The sequence below is a fragment of the Psammomys obesus genome, unplaced genomic scaffold (assembly GCF_907164565.1).
Source record: "Psammomys obesus unplaced genomic scaffold, mPsaObe1.curated_primary_1811, whole genome shotgun sequence".
In the NCBI taxonomy this organism is placed as follows: domain Eukaryota; kingdom Metazoa; phylum Chordata; class Mammalia; order Rodentia; family Muridae; genus Psammomys; species Psammomys obesus.
In genome coordinates this window covers 4,508,319-4,532,513 of record NW_026596079.1, presented here as the reverse complement: position 1 = coordinate 4,532,513, position 24,195 = coordinate 4,508,319, and the positions used below count along the sequence as shown (strand labels likewise).

General features: G+C 45.3%; 1 protein-coding gene across 1 annotated transcript in view; it reads right to left on the bottom strand.

Annotated features, from left to right (window-relative positions):
* The window catches only part of Col22a1 (collagen type XXII alpha 1 chain), a 211,613-nt gene extending 191,252 nt beyond the window's left edge, over window positions 1-20,361 (bottom strand). Inside the window, exons 1-2 of the mRNA XM_055626482.1 lie at window positions 20,244-20,361; window positions 17,571-18,137 (exon numbers count right to left, since the gene is read on the bottom strand). Coding sequence (XP_055482457.1) covers window positions 17,571-18,137; window positions 20,244-20,361 — 685 coding nt within the window. The remainder of the gene's footprint in view (window positions 1-17,570; window positions 18,138-20,243) is intronic.
* Window positions 20,362-24,195: the final 3,834 nt, after the last annotated feature.

Genomic DNA, 24,195 nt, shown 5'->3' with positions numbered 1-24,195 from the left:
AATTGTTATTGAGGATGGAAGAGTAGGGTAAAGGAGGATGGAATACAGGGACAGATAAATAATACAGAAGACCAAAGACCTTTCAAAAAGTCATATGGAAACATATCTATCTATCTATCTATCTATCTATCTATCTATCTATCCATCTATCTATCTATCAACTGTATGTATACGTATACCTTTATTGATATGTATTAGATGTGTATATGCATATCTAGATACAGAGAAAGAAAGAAAGAATTAAAACAGAATCATGCAAGAACAAAATGGCAATGTTTAGGTTCTTTACCACAGGCTAAAAGATAAAATAGCCTAGCGCCAGAATGGGTTGCCTCTTTGGAGTTGTTGGCCAGGGGGTTTCCATAGATCTCCTAAAAATTACATACTAATGACAATGCTTTGCTTACTCCCACAAACTTGATGGTAAGACCCTACTGTTAAAGATACTTGATTCATAGAACATGGAGATATCAAGCCAGTACTGATCTGAAAGCTTTATTCCTACTGGCTAACTTTCATAATGCTGGAAAATGGCATGCACCTTACAATGCTTCAGCAGTAAGCTCCATGAATGTAACCTGACCAGGAGAAGCAAAATATCTCAGACAAAAGCCATGGAGTAGGCCATCTAGCTAAAGAAATTATCACACCATACTGTAGAAATGCCTTACCTTGAAGTCTTTGTGAGTTGTCAACCTTAAAATGAGGTTGAAAGGCAAATGAACTCTTTAGGTCTCTCTGGGAGTCTCAGAATGAGTCTTAGCTCCAGGTTTTCATGTGCATGCTCTAGTGCTGCATGCAAGACCCTCCCACTAGTGAGAAGACCCTAAGTCTACCATGATGAAAACACCTTGGGAGGAGAGACCCACCCCAACATACACTTACAGGGTTGCCTTTGGAAACTGGGCTAGAGTAAAGAGGCACTGTCCTAAAGTGAGTGCCCCCACCCTTCAATACACCTGCTAACCTCCCTGTGACCCAGCCCTGCCCAGGAAGCAATCTAGCTATCATGTCTTATTATGTTAATCACCAGGCACTTCCACCATCCCATATGTGCAGCAACCAATCACTTTTCCTATCTGGGAACATCAACATTTGAGTGCAGGGCTGTTGTGCCCAGTGAGGAGAATGAGTAGGAATGCCCTGCTTTCAAGGATGGGTTTTAATGTTGATCCTATAAGGCACCAACATGTCTGACAGCCCCCACCGAAAACGTTACTTTGGAAGCAGCACCAGACTATCTGTCTAGGCTAAATCTGAGGAAAGAAGCAAGCACTGGGCAATATTTAGACAGCTCCACCCAGGACAGCCTGCAGCTGTGGGGTGGTGAATGATTGCTTTGGATCTGGCAGCACTCCCGAAAAACAAGTTTGGGATGGCCAGTCATTGGAATGAGTCTACACTGTAAATGGAGTTGACTCAGAAGGCTCTCTTCATAATGAGGAACAAAACTCTGCAGGCAGGGGCTAGAGCCCACAGCAACCTGCATCGGGGAATCACATCTGCTTATACCCCATAGGAAGAAAAGATCTGGTCTGAAGACTCTGACAGCAAGGTCAATCTAAAGATCACAGACACAGAAAGTTGGCTGTCTTGTTGGGAGAGAGAGACTTGGCCACACTGCTTGAAGGAATCGTTCCTGAAAGGATTGCAAATTGCCAAAGGCCTTCAGCGTATGCCCTTGCTAAGCATCCTCCATTCAATGAGCTCAAATGGCAGTTCATAGCCTATCTGGTTAAGTCAGTAGAGATGACAGATGGCTCCCCAAATAACTCCCAAGCAAAGCTTCCCAACAATGCTAGGAGTCTTGGGGATCACCTATGTTAATTCTGTCATGCACCCCACAGGCTCACATTTTCAACTCCCCTTCCCCTCCTGCTGGTAGCACTGTCTTTGAGAGGTCCTGGCAACTTTGGGTATATGAACCCACCTAGCAGAAGTGTCTCATTGCCAGGGGTCGGGGGCTCGGAAGGTTATACCTGGATGACATTCCTGCCTCTGCTTCCTAATGGCTGTGTCATAGGATGAGGCACTCAATATGCCTTCCCCCTCTGCTGGACTAAAACTCCCTGACACCATGAACTAAAATCAATATTTCCTTCTGAAAAGTGTTTCCCATGTCAGGCCATAGTGACATACAAGTAGTTAACATGGACTTCTTTCAGGGAGGTAGGCATGGCACCCCTAAGCCCAACTCAGCCATCTTCTAATTTGCTTCATAAAGATATCTCTACATATTATGTGATGGCCTGTTTATTTCCACATTAACCATTGAAATACAAACTGAGCTCTAGACATGTTCTAAATGCCCACTTTGTTCAGAGGACGAAGAACTGGATAGCAGAGCATATCACAGTCCTGCCTTCAGCTGCTCGTGGGCTGGGATGTCCCTACTCCTTTCTTCCTGGAAAAGGAGACTACAGACCTGCAGCAAATCCCTGTTAGGCATGTGTGCCCCAAGTGGGTGCCTGGATCTCACTTTCAGAGCATGTGATCACTGTCTCCACTGTGTTCAGTGTAGTTCAGGCCTCTGTTTTCAGTCAAGAAGAAACATCCACTGACCCCCAAATTGTGAGGGAAACGATGGCTGATCGACTGAAGTTTTTGAGGCATCCTGTTTACCTTGATTTTGATGAGTCAATGAGATCATATCATAGGCTCCAAGGCTCCTGGGATAGGGGTATGACAGTCATTATTAGCCATCTACATAATTCCTACTGTTTACTTCTGTTGGCTACAGAAATGAGAGTGTTTTCAACCCACACACAAAAAAAATCTGACTAATCTGTAATTGGTTATGTCACTAAAGTTGAGTTTTTCTCCCTTAGCAATTGAAAACATCTCAACTTGAAAAAGAAAAAACCACTTCTGAACTGCACTAAGAAGCTGGAGCAGGGAACTCTTTGCAAGTTTGAGTTTCTGTATATGTTAAGGAAAAGCAATGGGTTATGGAAACCAAGGCATTATTCCCTGAGGAGAAGAGCTATTGATAGAGCAGGGTCTCTTCGTTATCCCAATATACATGGATTTATCTAATAACCACTAAGAATCCGCTTGAACAGTAGTTCTGGAGTTAGAGCAGGGACAAGAGCTAAGGAATAAAATTAAGATATATTTAATATGTACTTAGCTAGGGGCATTCTCTTCCTACGAACACGAGAACTGAAAGGGGTGACAGCAAAGTCCCTGCTCCCTCAATATGCATACCGATACTCACCCACGGTGCTCTAGGTTTACAGCAAATGCCCTATGCTTCTCGGGAGAATGCAGGTACTCCGGTGTCTTTACACAGATCAGGCTCCATCAAGCCAAGAGCTGGTCAGAGGCTCTGCCCCAAGGAGTAACACTAGACACCTACTTGAGTCTTTCTGGAAAAGTCACTTGAACTCCCTTGCCCTCAATTTACCATATAGACAAAGTTCCCATTTTTGCATTATATGAGAATGGGGAAAGTTTATGGCATCCTGCACCTTATGTTGGCCCACCCATGGATCTCTCCGTGGGACACACAGTCATACTACCTTTTGGCTTTCATCCATTTTTTTTCTGTTTAGGAAAAGAGGAAATTGGCAATTATTGCGAGCCCACTCTGTGTGCCAGTCACCCAGAGGTGAACAGACCCAGGACTGAATACACACCATTACCCTAAGTTGAATTTGTTCCTATTAGACGATTAATATCTAAGAAAAGTTGGGGAATTCATGAGGTAGGAGGAGCACCTGTCTTTAAACACCACCTTGAATCTAGATCTCTGTAGTAGAGATGACAGGTCCTGGGCAGGGAGGCGAGGGCGGGAGAGGGTATTGGCATAAACAACAGAGGCCAGGCATGCAGCTGGTGGCTGCTTAAGGACAAGAGAAAGCAATTGCTGCTCATTTGCCACCTCGGGGGTGCAGCTGAGTGGGCAAGAGAAAAGATGAAGGAGGGAAGGGGTGACTCAGACACCCATGGACACACAGCCTACTTCCTCCATTGCTCCAGCTGTGTTAGCTAGGGATTATCTATGTTCTCCTACTTCACACAGGGAGCAGATACTGTACCATGCAAAGCAACTTTAGATGTAGCATTAATAGGCATTACATCCCTAATAGCTTCCCAGGGATGGGGCGGCCATATGTCTAAGTTCCATATTGGGCATGCTGCGTGGGCTGCTTCTGGCTTCCTCACTACTCAGTTGGGGGACAGAATTATCTTCAGGGCCAGAAGACATATGTAGCTAGCTTGCTGCGCAGCAGACACTGTTGGGAAGCATGTAAAATACATTAGCATATTTAATTGCATTCTAACCACGGCTTTATGAGTTAGGTGCCCTTAATTACAGATGCACAAAGAAGGGTATGCAGAAGGCAGGAGCTGCCTAAGGCTCACACTGCTGGAAGGTGGCAATTCAGCACAAAGTCGCCTGTATCTGGTCCTCAGCACAATGTGCCCTCTCCAGAGGTGGAGTCACCTGACCAGGGACTCTTGTGTATCGCCAAAGCCTGCCTATACAGCATCCAGTTGGCTTGCCACCTTCCAAAAGAACTTCTGGCTTTTGAGTAGTTCTGACCTTCAGAAGCATCTTCCCCAACTCTGTACCTGCAAGGTTCATTCGTTTATGCATGGGGAAACCAAAGCTCAGAGTGATCAAGAAATTTATCTAGAATCACAAAGCCAGCAAGTGGCAAAAGTGGACACAGACCTAGGGAGCCATACTCAAGCACGTGTACCTTCAACCATTATCCATTTGATCTCAGCCTTGGGAAGTATTTTAGATATAAGGGGAAAAACAGCCCATTGTCCACTAGCTCTACTGTCCCAAAGTCACAAATGTGACCTAATATAATTTCTTGAACAGAGCTGCCGGGAAAACATTTCTCAGCTGAGAAAAATGTCTCCATAAGATCAGGCTCTAAAGTGTTTTCTTAATTAATGATCAGTGGTGGAAGGTCCAGCCCATGGTGAGTAGTGCCATTCCTGGGCTGGTGGCCCTGGGTTCTGTAAGAAAGCAGGCTGAGCAAGCTGTGATCAGCAAGCCAATAAGCAGCACCCGTCAGGGGCCTCCACACCAGCTCCTACCTCTGGAATCCTGTCCTGACTCCCTCGACTAATGAACCGTGCTGTGGAAGTAGAAGCTGAATAAACCCTTTCCTCCCCGAGTTTCCTTGGTCATGGTGTTTCATCACAGCAGTAGTAATCCTGGCTAAGACAAGACCAAAGTATATGAGTACTTGTGCAGAAGCCCTGGCTCACCCCCTAGGACCTCCGGATTGAAGAGGTACAGACATGGTGCCAAACTTCTGGAGAGCATTTATGTAAGCCTCGGAGCTAGTCTGCTAAGGTATATGGCAGACAGAGTAATACCAGAAAAAAAAAATCTTCTAGAGCTGCAAATAGCTGCCCTTAATGGTCAGCAGCAGGCAATCCCTGTCTTCCCTGTTTGCTACGCTCTCAGAAAGGAGCAGGGAGAAGACAGAGCCGAGGCTTCCATGATGCCAAGATTGCACTGTCATATTTGTAACCTAGAGAGGAGGGTTAAATGATAACAAGGTAGGATCCCACAGAGGCACCTCTCTTGTCCTACACCAATCACATATCTCTTGCTGCATAAGGAGAGGCTGAAACAGAGTGAGTTGGGAGAACTGGTCCCCAAGCCTTGGAATAGGAAGCTCTGGGTCACACAGGCCTCAATCCAGCCCTTAGATGCCTATGTCCTTAGAAGGAAGGATCAAAATCAGAATTTCCCCTCCATCTGGGCTGCCAGTGCATAGGCAACACTAAGCATGACACCTGGCATCTACCCAGTACTACTCATTCATTTCTTCACTCCCACAGCCAAGACATATTTTCCATGTGCCCAACACCTCTGTTACAGCTTGTGGGCAGAACACAAGCACGTGACTGCAGTCACCATCTCCCTCCTTCTTAGTGTCTACATGCTAAAGGAAGGTTCAGAGAGCAACACAGACAAGTAAACTGGCCACGTGTATATCCCTCACTACAGAGAAAATACACCTATATGGTGACTGGGTGACGGGCACTGGGCTCCTGAGGGGAGTGGCATGTGAACTGAGAGGAAATGAGTGGGGGAGGGGGCGCAGAGCAGGCAACTGCAGAGCTCCAGAGGCTTAAGGGATTTGGCTGAAGAACACTGGCTGCAGAGGGGAGAAACAAAAATCACCAAGGAACCAGTGGAAAAGTCAGGGAAAGGGTGGACCCTTATAATCCAAGGCAGGGTTTGGAATTCAAGACAATGAAGAGACTCCTACCCAGGAGGGCAAAGACAAGTGTGTTAGAACCTGGGTAGAATGACTTTCTTCTCCTGAAGATGATCACTGTGACAGCGGAGCTCACTATGGGGGTATCACTATCCAAGATAGTCTAAAAGAGACGCCCATCATCCAAAGCTTCAGGTGGCCCAAGGCACAGGCTCATTTTCTTCCATAGAAATGTCCCTTGACTCAGCACCAGTAGGTGTCACCAGAGACTGTGTCTATGGTATCCTGAAAGGGGTAGAACATAGAACTCTAGCAGAACACTGGGGGTCAGCAGAGCTCAGGACAGCCCAGGTAACACATTTCCAGTCAGCCCTCATTGCCTGAGAGATGAGGAGCTGTTTGTTCCAAAGCAAACTTCGCTTTCTTTACTCCACATCTTTAATGCCAGCTATATACCTGGCACTAATCTGAGCAAAAAATAATCACCTCTATCCATGGGAGGTATGCCCAGCAAAAAACAAACAAACAAACAAACAAAAAAAAAAAAAACCAACAAAAAAACCCAAAGCAAAACAAAAACCATGGGCTATAGTGAGTAGGTTATTGAGGTAAGGGTATGACAATGGAGAGGGAGCAGGCAGCTAAAGGGCCATAAAGGGCCAGTGATACCTCAACCAAGAGAGGATGGAGGCAAGAAGATAAAGTCAAGGAAGAGAGGAAGGATTCACTGGAGGTCCAGGCAAGTGGTTGAAAGTAGGAACAATTCAGACACCATGGCTTAAATATGGCCAACAAAGGAAAAACTAAGGACAAAGACTGGAGGGAAAAAATGTCCTGGAGAAGGAATATCATGATGGGATATGGCAGGAGAATAAGCAGGGACCACCAGCTAAAGAGGCTGTCTTGTTGCCAGGCAAGTGAGAATGGCTTGTGCCTGAAGTGTGTGGTGATAACTGTGCTAACTGTCAATTTGACACAATCTAGGCACCTGAGAAGAAAATCTTAGTTAAAGAATTGTTTAAATCAGGTTGGGCTGTGGGCTTGTATGTGAGGTATTATCTTTGCTTAGTGAATTGATGTGGAAAGAATTAGCCCACTGTGGGTGGCACTATTCTCTAGGCAGGGGCTCTGCGTAAGAGAGGAGAGTGTGAGCAAATGAGCAAGTATGTTTACAATCTCTCACTCTCTGCTCTTGATTGTGGCTGTGACATGACCAGCGGTTGCTACCTCCTCTCAGCTGTATCGCCCCTGCAATTATTGATTCTTACCTGGAATTGTGAACTAAAATCAGAAGTTTCTCCCACAAGTTGCTTTTTTTACTAGAAAAGTTTATCAAGATAGCATCAATAAAACTAGGACAGATGGAGTAGAGGTGATAAGAGGTGGCCAGACCCTGCTCTAATATAAAACCAGTCCTGCAGCTTTGGTGGGAGATCAAACATCAGTCATTATCTGGGAATTGCTCAGAGCATTCCCCAGAGCCCATCTCCAAAGACCATTCACATTTGGCATGAGTAATAAATATAAACCAAAAACCCCCCAAAAGACCAAAACCCAGGCCCTGTCTAGCTAGTCACAGGCGTGTCTGTGTCTGTGTGTTCCTCTCACTGCTTGAGTGTAACTGTATGTCTTGCTTGCATGTCTGTATAACTAGTGTGTGTGCTTATGCCTGCATTTATGATTAAATTCAACAAAACTCACGATGGAGGAGGCAAAACCAAAATGAGCACATTTTACAGTAAAATAAGTCACCGGACTCCACAGCATGGACCACTGCTGCCTCCAGGCTTCCAGTAAGTGCAGTGTGAATCAGAGGCATTCAATTAGTCAGCCACAATTCTTGGAAAGCCCTGAGACCCTGTGTCACCTCATGTCCCCACTTGTTCTCTGACAACTGAGCTAGAAAGCACTTAGCTCAGGGACATAGGAAATGCAAAATGTCCCAATGAGTTTAATTATACATGTGCATATATATATATATATATATATATTTATATATATATATATATCTCCTAATATATATATAGATTCTGTGTGTATACTTTATATATACAAATGCTTACCTCAAATGTCAATTTACTTGTGGTTACTATAAGTTACCCCTTTATCAACTCAAAACTAAAACCATAATTTGAAATTCAGTCAGCTCTCCATAGAAGAGAATGGAATGCTTTGACAGGACATGACCCCAGTCACTGGGATTGTCATATCTGGGAGGATACAGCTCATTTACCAGGATGTCACTAGCACCAGATTGATGAGGCTGATCCAGACCCCCAGCTGGGTATGGCAAGACCGGGCACAGGGAACACCTTAGCTCACATCACCTTCTAGTCTCATACAGATATTCTAAGGCCTGAGAAAGTATAAGGGTATTTTAGGGTAGCTATGGGTAGCACAGAGCAGTGACAGGCAAGAGAAGCTTTATTTGGCACATGGAGATGTTGACCAAGACACAGAAAGGAAAAAAAAAAAAAAAAAGAGTCCCTTCAATGAGATTTACAGTTTGCATTCAGTCTGCAACAGAGATCCTGGGAGACATCCTGCCAAGGTCACTCCAGAAGCTGGTGGCAATGACTTCACATTCTCAGTCACCACATAAAAATATCAAAAACACTGTCTGCAAAGGACAGTGCAGTATCACTGTGGGCTTTATGGGCCACACAGTTTCTGCTACAGCCAGCTTGCTGTGTCAGGTAAAGCAGTCAAACTGCCTACAAGTGACACCTGGAGATGGATTCCAAAACTCAAACATTTAAACATGGATGCCTTCCAGGATTTGCCTGAGGGTAATCTCTAGTAACACACCACAGTGGACCATGACAGGCCTTTTATCCTGTGTGGACAGTTCCCTTTACAGAACTCACAAAGACAATCTTCAGATTCTACCAGGGCCTTTTCTGTGATAGGGAGCGTGAGTCCTATTGTTTGGTGTACTTTGATTTTGTTTTTATAGTCTTTTCATAAAAATATCACAATAATTACAGTGGCATTTAGAGCCATAACCAGAGCTTCACTCAACTTGTACCCATCATCTCAATTTGGCGGATAAGGAAACTGAGGCAAGAATAAGGCTGTGTTCATTTGGTTTTCACTAAAGAGAGAAATCTAAGCTGCAAAGGAGTCATTCACTGAAATAAATGAAGAAGTTTGTATTTAGTGTGAGGTTTTAAGGCCTGACTCCACAGGCTGACCCTGATGCTAAAAAATCACATGCTCTAAATGAGAGAAAAATGGGATACCATCCCAGGACTTCCTCCCTGGTTCTCTTAGGGTCCCCTGCCTCATCAGGCATTCACAGAAAGCTAGCATTATACCATCCTAAGGGCAACCACTGATGTTGGGAGACAAACTAAAGCCCAACAGTTTCAAAGCTCAGCACATACAGCATATGTGATTGTAATGTAAACCATTTCAACTTCAGAAAAAATGATGTTAAGGGAAACATTGTTTTCATGTATTCCTCTGGAAATAGATAACAGCCAAAACTAAATGATGATGATGATGATGATGATAATGATAAAGGCTGAGAAAGTAAAATGTACTAGACTTGATAATGTCTGCTTAGACATATATACATAACCAGCCAATTTTTATTTAAGTATTAATGTATATACTCAGAGCCCATGCTCAGGGCCACCAGAATGTCAAGTACCTCCCGGCATGAGCTCATTGTTGTACCCTTTATAACAGTTGTTATCTACCTGTGAATTGTGACCCTTTTAGGAGTCCAATAACCCGTTCACATGGGTCACCTAAAACTATCATAAAACATAGATATTTACATTACAATTTATAACTGCAGCAAAATTATAGATATGAAGTAGCAACAAAAATAATTTTCTAATTGGGGGTCACCACAACATGAGGAGCTGTATTAAATGGTCACAGCATTAGGAAGGTTAAGAACCACTGCTCAAAAAGTTGAGGTACATGGCATCATCCTGACGAACAGGCAGAAGATTACTCATGTCACAGATTAAAAGGGGAGTTGGGAAACCAGTACAGGGACCAGTTCTGGGTACCATGATTTGGCCAGCACTTTCTTTTTCATCGGCTTAACACTAGCTCATGCTCCTTTTGGCTGAGAAGCAACCTGCAGGAGGCCTGGCAGATGGCTAACCAAGTAAAGGTGCATATTGCCAAGCATGATTACTTGAGTTCAATACCCAGGCTGCACATAGTAGAAGGAGAACACTGACCCATACAAGTTGTTCCCTGTCCTCTACATGTGTGCCTCCCATAGTAATAAATAAATAAAAGTGCAAAACTGTAAAAAAATAAATAAACAGCCTGCAGGAACAAACTCATAAGCACATAAGAGTTCATCATGAGAACTTTCTATACAGCAAAGAACCAATAAAATAAATGGTCATCATCCAGAAGATGAGACAGAGCTGCCCACTCTAGCTTAGCAGTAAGTGGAGGGCAGAGCATGTCAGCTGTATGAGCAGGGATGGGAGTCAGCCAAGGTCATGCAATAAGCAGGCTTGGACGTGGCTGGGCAGAGCCAGAGGAAGTTTTTCTTAAGCTCGTATATTAGAAGCTAATTCATTAACAGTAAACGAAGGGTGGCTTTTGGCTTCTCATGCATTCCAGTCACACTCTAATAAAATTTCCCGGCCTGCAATCAGGGTTAATAGCTAGATTATCATTTCCAGCGGGCAGCAAGGACATGACAAGCTTCCCCAAAAGGAACTCATGGTGACCTTCAGGGAGGGTGGGGCCTGGACCAGCTGCTTCTTGTGGCCCACGTGGTCCTCTGCCAAGCCACAGGCCTGACGTGGCACTCCAAACCCACAGCTGGGCTGCCACCCATTCCTCTCAGCCTCTAGATACACCCAGGGAGAAGAGATTGGGTGGGTCTCTCTGTGGTCACAAATATATTCCCAGATGTAAAATGTGTCTGTTTGGATACATATGTGGTATACAAGAGGTGTGAGTGTGTGTCTTTGGGGGAGGTGTCTGTGTGTGTGCACGTGCTTGTGTGTGTGTGTGTGGTGTTTGAGTAGGTGTAGAGTGTGAGATGTAAAGTGAATGATGTGTATGTGAGGTCTGTGGTATGTGTATGTTGTAGGATCTCTTAGTGTCTGCAAACTGGATAGCAAATGAGTGCTAAGGAGTGAAGTAGACAGCATGGTCAAAATGCAGGGTAGGTATTCTCTAATGAGAACCCCATTACACACTAAAGAAGCAGATGTATTCCCTCCTCACATGGAACAGGACTCTCTCATCCCACTCCTAGTCATACTGACAAGTGGGACCTGCAGTGATTGAAGTTGCATTGGAAATGGATGTGAGCTAAGAGAGCAAAAGAATTGTAAATGGAGGATGCCCACATATCATGACGGTTAGAGGACCATGGGAGCAGGGAAACGGCCCTGTCTCCAAATCCAGACCAGGAACTGAACTCAACAAGAAAAGCAAGGACCAGAATTGGAACTTGCCTACAGGGAGAGAGGATAGAGGACCACCACAGCCTTTCCTCAGAATAGAAGTAGGTGGAGGCTTCCTCCACAGCAGCAGACTGGCATTCCAAAGACCCATTCACATGGGAGATAAGCTATATAAAGATTGTCCCGTGGCCACCACAGAGACCTCTAGGGTAGAGAAAGAGCTTAATTACAGCTGAGGCTCTGGGTTAAGCCTGTCCACAGCACAGACCCAACCGCACACACTTGAGGAAGCTGAAGCTGAGACTGGGTCCCCTGAGAACCTCACTCAGGCCACAGAGAATAGGGAGTTGGTCCTGTGGCATGGAGGTACTCGTCTGGATGTGCCTGAAGTCAAGGGGACCATAAAACCCAGCACCACAAGCAGCTGCAAAGCCTGCTTGTTCCCTACGCTTCCCTTGTTCCCTTCAGTAGCCACACTTGCTGAAAAATGAGAGAATATAGGCTTTGAAAGCAACCAGACCCCCACTGAGCTTCACCAACATCTACATCACCTCCATTCAGCATCACCCCATTCTGCATCAGAAACACCAAAATTATTTCCATTCAAACCATCAACATCAGTATCATCTTACCCCATTCGACATCATCTCTCCATTCACATCCTTAGTCAACAGGAAGTCCATGTTCAGAATGGCTCCCATTCAGCTCAGGCCACACTGTCACTCACAGACATCTTCCATGTACAGAGTCTATTTCTGGTGCTTGGATTCTGTGATGTGCCTTGATTTGGTCTTCCCAGATGTTTGCACGATGTTATTGTTAGCCTTTTTATTTTGTTTTGCTTTGTTTATACTTGAAGTGATTGTAAGGGGATTTTTGTTTCAATTGTCACCAGAACAGACCAGGCCCTCCTCATCTCGCAGCTGTGTTTACAAAAATGCCTTCTCCCTGGGTGGCTAAGCGTTAACTTAAATCTCACTTCTCTTTAGGCATTTGGAGAATCCTGGCTATGGAAGGACCCGGGTGATTTTCTTAAGGGTATCATAGTGAGCATGTGTTGTCCTGAATCTAGTTGCATCGGTCTCTCCTTCTGATGCCTTCTCCTACTCACCATGGCATTCTTTTGGTATAAAACCCCCTTCCTCAAAGAAGAAGGGGGAGTAACTTTCCACTCTCAAATATTAAACAAGATTGTTAAAAACTCATAAAATTCAGCCTATTTCCTCTCCAGGGCTAGCAACTGGACTATGAGCCATCACACCACCTGCCCTGGGCGAAGTAGATGGAATGCCAGGCCTCCTAGGAAATGGCCTGCTCTCTTTAGTTTGCACAGGCTTGTACTGCCATCCTCTCCAACAACACACCTCCATTCAACCCTGTGTCCTGCTCCCAGGAAGCACAGTGACCAGTGATGGCCTCACCTAGAGTGTTTGGGTGGGCTGATGGATGTTCATAAGTCCAGGCCCAGGGAGAGAGCAGGCAGGCTAGAGAGGAGTAGAAACTCCCTTTCAGTTCTTCTTAGCTACAGTCCAGGAAATAGCTGACTGAGTGCTTCCTGTGCAAAGCTCTTCCTCGACCCTCGTTAATTCACTCATTCATTCAGCTACTCATGCATCCTTCAAACAGAACTTTCATCAGAATGCCTTCAGTCAAACCCACTTTCTACTTCTCACAGAAGACAGCATCACCCGGTAAACAGATGCCTGTGATTGGGAAAGAGAGGAATGAGACATAAATTCATTCTGTGAAGCCACTTCATCTTTAACTTTTTCAAAACAAACACATACAAGTAATGTGATATGGATTGAGCAGGTTGTATTTATATATTTAGAGTCATACATATATTTGCAACAATAGTGAAAAAAAAAGAGGCCATGGATTTGATAAAGAGGGTACACTGGCAGAGGTTGGAGGGAGGAAAGGGTAGGGGAAAATGATGTAATTACAACATCAAAAAATATTTAAAACGATTTTTAAAATAAATACAAATCAAGAATCAGCATGCTTGTGAAGTGCTAGACGCAGGCTGGCGTTTTGGAAAGCTTGGGCTTTCCCTCCACTGCTGCATGAAAATGCAGGGATGCTATGCTTTCTGGGGGATGCTACCCCCAGAAAGAAGCTGTAAGAACAGGGCCAATATCTGCAGGACAGATCCTAGAATCACCACCATGTGCAGTGGAGGAGTGTAACTACCAAGAAAATTCCAAAGTGCAAAACAAGACAGAGACTATCTAGAACAGATAGATAGAAGAAACAACACGCCCTATTTCTAGCCGTGAAGCACAACCAATAGGCATTTTCCGTAGGTCTTGTTCAGAGATTTGCGCGAGGTACCCTGGGAACAACTTCCAGGATCTGAAGACTGCTTTGAATAGGGTGAGCCTCACTAACTGTGCCGCTAAACTACCATAATTTCATCAGGCTGCTGGAGAGGCTGCCTGATGGCTAAGAGATCTTGCTGTGCAATCCTGAGGACCACTGTGATGAGCCCAGCACTCACATACCAAACACCTGTACGTCCAGCTCTGCAGCAGGCCGAATGGGAGGACCACTGGAGTCTTTTACAGAGAACTCTGCTTCAAATGGACAAGCAGAGGGTGAGATAAGAAGTCAGTGGATGCTCTCCTCTGACCTCTAGCACATGGACAGTTTAGGTGAGTGCACCTAAACACACATGCATGTACACAGACACACATGAATAAGCAAACAAGTGAACACGTCTTTTAAAAATGTCACAGCGCTCAAGATATAGCCAGTTGGGTAATAGCAGCGCTTGCCTAAAAAATGCATTCTAAGTCCTGTATCTCAATTTACAGCATGTTTTTTAAGGACTCAGTGATGGGGGTGGAGTACTGAGGCTGATGACTGCAAATTGTTTCATAAAAAATAATATCGTGTAATTATTCTTCGAGAATGTTGTATATGTACACAAGGTATTTTGATCTAAGCCTCACTCCCAGCCCCCACAGAACCGACCAGTAAGTACAACCTGCCTGCCTCCTGAGAAAATAACCACAACCAAACATACAAAATAAAAACAGGGCAGCTTCCTTCTTCAAGACACCAGAGGAGGGTTTTCTGTCGTCTGTGCTATGAAGCACTGTTGCTGGCTCGGAGGCAAGGTTGGGAAGGTGAGCCCTCACCAGCTGCCACAGTTGGAGGAGAACAACATGTGCAGCAGAGAGGCTAGGAGCAACACTCTCCTCCAGCCCTGCTGTCCTATTGGCTGTGCAGCATGGCTCAGGAACCCATCTTTCAAGGGGTTTGTGCCATCACCATTCAGCCTTGCCAAGATCTGGAACCAGCCTGAAGCAGATTCGCAAGATGGCAAAGCCCTAGGGGTCAAAACCAGATGCCTCTGGCTTCTCAGAAATCTACCTCAAGGCATTCTGGGATGAGGGCTGGAGCTCTTAGCCCTGAACTTGCATTCTGGATTTTTTACTATGACACTATGACCGTGCTCTCTAGCTCTTCTCAGCCCATACTTCCGGCTAGCATGAACCTCCATCAATCCCTTAGCCCAGCCCTGCCCTGCATTTTCCTCTCTAACCCGCCTCCACCCTGATCTACTGCTAAGAATGGCTTATCTTCAGCTCTGCCTGCCAGGATGTTAGCACCTGGGAAAAGAAATGAGCATTTGGGTTGTAAGGAGGGATAAATAAAGTTGATTGTTAAGTCCTTGGTCAATGCCTTATCTGCATACAAGAAAATGGGTTCTCTCCACTTAGCCTCTCGGGACATCAGCGTTCTCATCTGTCAAGCAGAACTAGTCGTCAGCACTGATCTCTCCTTCTCTGCACATCTCCAGGTCTCTGGGGAAGGGAAGAGATCTTTTTCTTGCTCACCTCCTACTCTCTCCGCACAGATCTGACCATGCCCACCCACTGCCAATCAACCTATTATGTCCTCACCTTCACTCCAGAACCGTCCGTACTCAGACTCCTCAAGCCTGGGAAAGTCAGCAAGGCCACTTCTCTGTGACTGCAGCTCATGGTTATATTACAGTTCACCAGTGGGTCAAAGCACCCCTTGACCCCACCTCACCCCATCTGTCAGTCTCACATCCTGAGCACACTTCCTCCAGAGAGCCCCCACCCTGCATTCTCAGCAATGACCCCCTCCCCCCAACACATGAGGCTCCAGCCTGGCTTCATGTATCTCTGCACAGCTGACTTGAAGACTCCACCTCTACAGGGTCTATTGCCCCAGAAATCAGCACAAGGCCTCACAGATGTAGATCCTCAATAACCCAAAATAAATGTCCTTTAAACCCTGGCTTAACAAACAACACAGAGACCATACTGTGGTAAGAAAGTCTACAGCCACACCAGTTTCTAGAATAATCTGTGTTCCTCACTGGGTTTCAGGACAGAGCTCTTTTTAGGAAATGCTCTCTCTAACCCTGTGGGTTCTCAACCCATAGGGTTTTGATTTCTTTGGGGTCTCGATTAAAGTTTCCACAAGGTTCACCCAAGACCATCAGAAAGCACAGATATTTAATTATGATTCATAACAGTAACAAAATTACAGTTATGAAATAGCAACAAAAGTAATTTTATGAGTCAGGCATGGTGGTGCATGCCTTTGATCCCAGCACTCTGGGAGGCAGAGGCAGGCAGATCTTTGTGAGTTCAAGGCCAGGCTGGTCTACAAATCAAGTCCAGGACAGCCAAGGATAAACAGAGAAACCTTGTCTCAAAAACCCTAAATAAATAAATACTTCATGATTGGGGGTCAAAGAAACATGAGGAACTGTATTAAAGGATTACAGCAGTGGGAAGGTTGATAACCACTGCTCTAAGCCATCCCCAGATGTCCTACTGCTGGCCCCATCCATTGCCCCCAAGTTCCGAAGGCTGCCTGCTCTCTTAGCAGAGGACCCACTGTGGTTCCCAGCTGGGGACTGCTCCTTTTCCTGCAGTAATCAGCATAAGAGTCAGAGACTCTGGTCCCAACACTTCTGCCCCTACCAGCCTCAGTATACAGCCCTTGCTGGGCCTGGAAGGGAATGCCACACAGCATCCTCTGCTATCCAAGAGGGACAAATACCACCACAATGAAGAGGTGGGAGGTGAAAAGTACAGACAGGCTGGGTGGAAGAGGAAATCTCTCTGTACTTCCCATCCTGGTGAGGGCTGTCGTCAGAATAACCCCTCTAAAATCCTAGAGCTTAGATACCAAGGTCAGCCATGGGACTGTTGTCTGATGCCCATTACCCTTCCCCCATTACCCACCACACTCAACAGATTCCAGGCAAACAATTTAGAGGCCCGGGAGTCATTTTGGATGTCAGCAGGTCACCGAGTTTGGAGAAATACAGATTTGATCCTTCCAGACAGAATACATGGACTCAGCCTGCCACCATTTTCTATCACTCCTGGTAACTCTCTGGGAGACTCTGCTATGGACCAGGCTCTGCCTCTAGCTCTTTTCTTAACTTTTAAATTTTTATCCTTTTAATGTGTTTTTCTTAAATAAAAACCCCATTAGTGTAAGAAGCTCACAAATTTAAAACATCACACAGACAGATTAAGGTAGCTACTCGAACAAGCAGTTGCCTAGCCCCAAACTGTATACATCTCAGTGAACTTCTGTAGAGTTAGACAGGCTCTGCCTCTAACTTCAGAAGCTCTATGAGGTCAGCAGACCAGGGACAAAGAGGAGACGGGTCACTTTTAACATCCATGTCCTTTCCATCTCTGTCCACCACCTGTACTCAAGGAGGGAGAAGCCAAGAAGGTGTTTGGATGACAGACAAGCCTCTTCTCTGTGTGGGCTGTCACTCTGCCCTTGCTTTGCTAACCCCACGGAACGGTGGCTTCACCTGCCCAGCCCCTGCTGCTTGCCTACCCAGTCCTCCTCTGAGCTTGGCACGCTGTCTGCCTCCCCCAACAGAAACTTCTGCTGCCTGTGCAGGTGATAGGTGGGGACGGCCTTGGCAGGGGACAAGCTCCACAGGGAAGGCGGGGCCACTTACTTTCACAAAGCCGACGCCTCAGCTTGCCACGGATCTTGTCAATGGCGTTGAAGTCTGAAACATGGAAGACATGCGCAGACTTGGGTTCTGAAGCGATCTCATCCAGCTCCTCCTTCAGCGCGGCGCCCACACCAACAGCAAAAATGCGGATGCCGGCTGCGTGGGCAGCTGCAGCAGCGTCCAGCACCAGGTCCTGGCTACGGCCATCTGTCAACAGGATGGCCACCTGCTTGAAGGCGCGGTTCCCAGGCCGCCCGCCTGCCTGGACTGAGAAGCTGCGGCTGGTGATGTAACGCAGCGCATCGCCAGTGTTTGTGTTGCCCCCGTGGTAGGTGATGCGCCTCGCAGCTGCCTTCACCTCCTCACGGGAGCCAAAGTGGCCCAGTTCAAAGGCTGTCGTGGGCCGGTCACTGTAGCGCACAACCCCCACACGGGTGTGGTCAGGGCCCACCTCAAAGGTGTCTACCAGGTTGGCTACCCACTGGCGGACCTTCTCAAAATCCTCCTTGCCCACACTGGAAGACGTGTCCAGAAGGAAGACCAGATCATACTGCACGCTTTTGCAACCTGTGTGGGAGAGAGAGAGGGTAAAGGGGGAATGAGTGGTAGGAAACCTACAGATTTAGTGCCCTCACTCCAAACCTCTCCCTTAGACTTTACTCAGAAGCCTGCCTGCCTGCCCTTTGGCTTACTGACATCCCACAGCAGGGTGAGGCTTACAGAGTTACAAAGAAGATCAACTGAGGATATGTGACACCGCATTAAAGTGATTTATGTCCGTGGGACGCTACCAGGTGCCAAGCTCTTTGATTTAACACTGGTTAAAAAGTGCTATCATTTTATTAGTGTTTGAGTCCCTGTGCAGGTGCCAAAGACAGACTTTAGGTGGCTTCCTCTACCTGCACTCTTACAGTCTGAGGCAGGATCTCTCACTGAACTTGGAGGTTTCTGGGGTTTGGCGTGACTGTCTGCCTGCTGAGCCCCCACAATCTCTCTACCTCCCTCTACCCCAGCATGTGTTCTCTCATGAACCCAGCTTTTATGGAGGTGTTGGGAATGTGCCAGGCCTGGTGGTCTATGGTCTACTTTCCCACACCCGACTCGATGCTAGAAGCAAATTTCCTGCCTGGTCATGTGGATTTCCATGACTTCATGGGGTTCACTGAATGGAGTATTTTACCATTAGAGCATGCATAAATGTATAATATTTATGTAGATTAAACATAGATATATGTTATAGATATGTTATAGAGATGTTCTATAATGCTTCATATGCTTATTTTTTTATAAAAAATAGATTTTACGAAAACCGTATGATGTTTTTAATATAATTTTCTCCCTTCAAGAAGCCCTTAATATGGGGTCTGCCCATCCATTTCATAGTTAGGTGGTTTGAGAATAGGTGTTTTCTAAGCTTCAAAGTGCTGCACAAACACGGGGGGAGCTATTGAGAAGGTTGTCTGGAATCCTCCAAAACAAGGGAACGGCGGCAGAGGAGGCCTCTGGGTGCCCATGACACAAGCATTAGGGTGGTAAAGAACGTATTTTGCTGAAATACCAAGTTGACCAAAGTCAACTGGTGGTGCAGGCCATGACAACATGAGGAAGAGTGCATGTCTGCCAATGGGGACGCAGAGATCTGTCGCATCACTTTAAGGCCCTTCCAAAGGAATTAGCGGTCAATCGGCTTGAAATGTGTTGACTTAACCCCAGAAAACTCAGAAGGTTGGGGAGAGATATATAAGAATTATCACAGCAGCACGGCCAATAAAAGCATGTGAAGAATCTACAGCACAGCCCAGATACAATGAGCAAAATAGAAATCACCGGTTCTGGGTTCCTACAGTGCACAGCAAGAGCCGTCACAGTGGGAGCAGAAGAAGGCCACTCACCAGTGGTGGGTGGGGTGGGAGCAGGGGGTGAGGGTGTGAGCTTCCCAACAGAGTCCGACAGAGTGTGGGTACTGTGCTTGGAGAGACTGTACAGTCTTGCCTCCCAACCCCACTCTGTGTATGTGTCTGTGTGCGTGCGTGTGTGTGCGCGCGCGCACGCCTGTAACTCTGCAGGGATGCCTAAGGAAACCTGAGGGATGCAGAACATTAATTTTATTATTAATTTTATTATTTTTTTATTCTCTCTCACAGAATCTTCTCAGAAAAAAAAAAAAAGAACCTTTCTCGTGGATGAAGAGACATCTCACAGAGAGATGGCTCAGCAGTTAAGAGCACTGGCTGCTCTCCCAGAGGACCCAAGTTCAATTCCCAGCCCCCACATGGCTGCTCACAACGGTCTGTAACTCCAGTTCTAGAGAACCTGTCACCCTCACACAGACATACAGGCAGAACACCAACCATCTTTATGCCCCCTCTCTTACAAGTTCTTCACACAAGCATACTCTCTTACACAATTTTTTTTTCTTTGACACAGGTCCAGTCTTTCAGAGTCCCTCGCACACTACGGCACACTCTCACGTTCTCTGATGCATTATTTTGCTCTCACAGGCCCCATCTGAACAGCATCAGCACAAGCATCGACTGAAGGATGGCTGATAGACTTGCTATATTGGTGGCACTCTTGCACTCTTGGTCAAAAGTGAATTCGCAGGATCCCACCCTCCCATGCACACACACATGAACGAACGTTGACCACCCCACCCCCAATGTAACGTCTCACCTGCACGCTGGGCCTGGCAGCCACCATGCCCTCCCCACAGCAGCAGCATCCACAGAAGGCAGGCTGAAGGACTCCCTCTGGGGACGGCCATGGCTCCCCTGCTCTTGGAGACAGGCATATCTTGGTGAGGAAGAGATACTTCAGGGATCTAGCGGAGCATTTCCTGTATGGAAAAAAAGATGCACTTTGAGAATCCCTGCAGAGCTTAAGGGTCAGGAGGAGCAGGGAGAAATCCCACATGCAGGGGCCAGTTCATCTCCAGCCTCAGTTTACCCTTATGTGTGACCTTATGAAGAGCGAGGCCACGGGACCTGGCCATTTCCTTTCCTGGTTCGTCCATGCGGTCTAGATGCTGGGTGATCTACAGCTGTGCCCTTCCTAGATCCCTCCACTAGCGTCATCACAGTCCCCTAATGAATATGACTCACAGACCTACCATGACCGGCCGCTCCTGATCTCACCAGCCCAGTGGGCTCAGGATGGTGGCTGTGGACTTTCAAACAGTTTCCCACAGATACCAAGTCTGCAGCAGTCCTTCCCCTATGGAGAATGCTTCCCTCTGCCCAAACTCCACACTTGCCGAGAGCCCAGGAGGAACTCAGCCAGGACATCGCTCTTCCCCCTGGCATGACCCTCCATATGGCTGAGAGCCACCCTCAGTGGTGTCAAGTGAACAATGAACTCCCTTCTTTTAGCAATAGGCTGTCGCCTCATCCATTTGCCGCCCTGCCTCACCTACCACCCTGTGATGCTTGGGGTTGACAAACCAGGGCATGAATTTACACTCTGTATGCATGTGCAGCCAGTACCTATCATTGTAACAGCAAGTAAGAATCTTCCATGGGACCCATGCACCAGATTTAAATGGAAGGGCAATGTGACATGATTCCTCTCAAGTGCCTGCTCTATGAAGGACCTGAATAATGACATGAGGAGAACATCAAGAGGCAAATGCAGGGTCAAAAAGAAAGGTGTTGTACCTAAATAGAACAAGCACAGTAGTCATAGTTCTGGGCTTGGGGGTCAGAGGGCACAAGGAGGAAAGCAACATGGGAATAAACAAGTCTGCTAGTAGCCCAACTCTTCCACCCTTCAACACCTGTCTGCCATGCCCAGGACCTAGGACAATTCTAAGCAATGCTGTGCACCTCAGAACATATTAGCTTTATGGATGAATGATCAAAGACCAATATCAATGTCAACCTTCAGTCTTACTATCTTGTAGTGGCTAGGAGTTATTTGTTAGATAAATAGTGATGCCATCGGAGAGCTATGAACTTAGATGGCTAGCACCATTTATTATCTGCCACATGTCAGACATTGACTCTGGTGTGATCTCCTGTGTCCTCTCAAGGCAGGCTCCATTCACTTCCGTGAGGGGCAGGAAAAGACCGGGATAGAGAAAAGGCACCTCGTTCCTAGGACACTAAGTTGGTGAGAGCTGAGAGGACAAACTGGGATTTGAACACAGGATGCTTCTGAACTGATCTCCACAGATGGAGAAAATACAGTAGCAGCAACCTCTCAGTGACTGCTTTGGGAGGAATAAAAAGGATGGTGGACATGTGGATGAAATGGTTGTGCATACCCGCATTTGTTATTTATCGTGGCTCATGAAATTTGATAATTTCCCTGACTGAGGGATCTAGGCTTCAGCCAACGTACACTCTTCAGCTTTTCTGAATTTTTGATGCATGTCTTCCCCAATGTACACAGGAGAAAGTACAGATACATCTCTTTAAGAACAAAGCTATGGAGCAAAGGATAAGCACTCGGATTTGTGTGAGTTACTGAAGTATCAAATGCCACGACCAAATGCAATTTATGTCAGGAAGGTGATTCAACAAAAACAATAAAGTGATGTAATTATCATATCAATACAAAGACTGGAAGGAAAATATATGTGACCTCTATTGGTATACAAACAAATAAGCATGTGACTCAAGCCAATATCTCTTCAACATACAAAACACCCAGTCCATTAATTAGGACCATAATGTGATTCCTCAGAATAACAAAGGTCAAATCTGAACTCACACAACCAACATCATACTTAATGTTAAAATGTTGAATGCATTTCCTTTAAGGTCAAAAACAATACAAGAATATACAACTGTATTCAACACTTTGCCAGAACAATTCAGAACAAAATAATGATGATGATGGTAATAATAATAATAATAATAATAATAATAATAAATTGCATCCAACCTGGAAATGATGAAGGCAAAGTCTCTGTACCTGGAGATATGATCTTATCTGCACAAAATGCTGCAGACTATGCAAAACTGCTAGAACTAATAAATCCATCACAGTCATAAAATGAAGAATTGGCATTCAAGCATTGTCTCTGCTTCCATGTTCTAGTAATGAACGATTCAAAAAAGGAATGTTATAAATCCCATGTATGACAAGATCAAGAAAGATAAAATTCTTAACCGAGGGGGTGTAAGAATTATATACATAAAACTACAAAACAATGAAAAAGAAATTAACTAAGATATGAGCCAGTGTGGAGGGATTCATGTCATCACTTAAGAGATTCACGGCTCTACCTGAGGTGATGAACAATGGCCATAGCTGTACAGCACACATCTCTAATCAGTGGTGTTGAACTGTGCACTCAAAATGGCTTAGAAAAAATTATGTTAAAGATGTGTGTGTACCCTCTGTATAAAATATGCCTGAATACAAAAACAAGATTAAAATGTATTCTGTTCCCTCAACCCTTCACCAAGATTCAGAACAACACTGAAAAAGAAGAGAAAGAACGTAAGTGCCAGAGGATGGGCCACAATTCCGTGAAATGCTGTCTTTTGGACACGATGTGGTTATCAAGCTTATGAACTAATAGTAACTATAGTTACCTGGAAAAAAACCTGTATAAAATCAAGTCAGTCAAACTTCTGACATAGATGAAGGAGGAGTTATTGAGGATGCACCCCTTACTGAGGAGCTGTTGGTAGTTGAGAGCTTGCAAGAGAGACAGTCATTCTTTGAGGGTATAGCCAGAGTAGGCTTCCTATTTTCAAAAGGATGCTCCCACACCTAAGAAAATATGAACAGCACTAACTAGACTTAGTGGGTTATACTGATAATAAAATAAGAGGAATGAAGTTGGGAGGGGAATGTAAGAACCAGGAAGTTGGGAGAATGGGGAATGGATAAGATCCTATTTTGTTGTATACACATTTGAGATTATCAAATAATACATTTCAAGCATTTTAATTACATATATCTCCCTGCCCTCTATGTTAGGATTTTGTCTGGCTGGAGCTTGTGGGAGTATTGTGCATGCTGACATAATCACTGTAAATTCGTATGTGCATATGCCCTGTTGTGCTTGTAAAATACTGTTATCCACAGCTATTAGTCCTTGATGGCTGCTGGGAGGTTCAGCTTATTTAATGATGTGACCCTTAGTGGGGTCACTACAGGTTAATCCCAGAACTAGCTGAGCAACACAAACCAGACTCAATGGGAAAAGGTGAAGTAGTAGGAGGAGGAGGACAATGAGGGAGAAGAAGGGGAAGAAGAAGGAGGAGAAATAAGGAAGAGGAGGAAAAAGAGGGAAGAAAGAGGAGGAAGAAGAACAGAAAAAAGGAAGAGATAGAAATATTGAAGTTGAGTAGGAAAAGATGGGAGGGTTGAGAGAAAATGCACATGTCCGAAATACACTGTATTTCTCAAAAAGAAATGCAAAAATGTCCTCAAAACTAAAACAAATTTTAAAATTAAGTCAAAATAAGTTAATAAAATAGGAAACATATTTTTAAATAAAATAAAGGTGTTCATATCACAATTCTTCAGAATGCAAGTAGAAAATACAGTTATAGGTGAACACAGATTGGTGATCAGCCCATGGTTTAATACAAACATTAATATGGATTTTTTTTCTGGGTGAGTTCATTGTCTTTGAGAGGGTTATTCTAGGTAAAAGAAGGGAACTTAG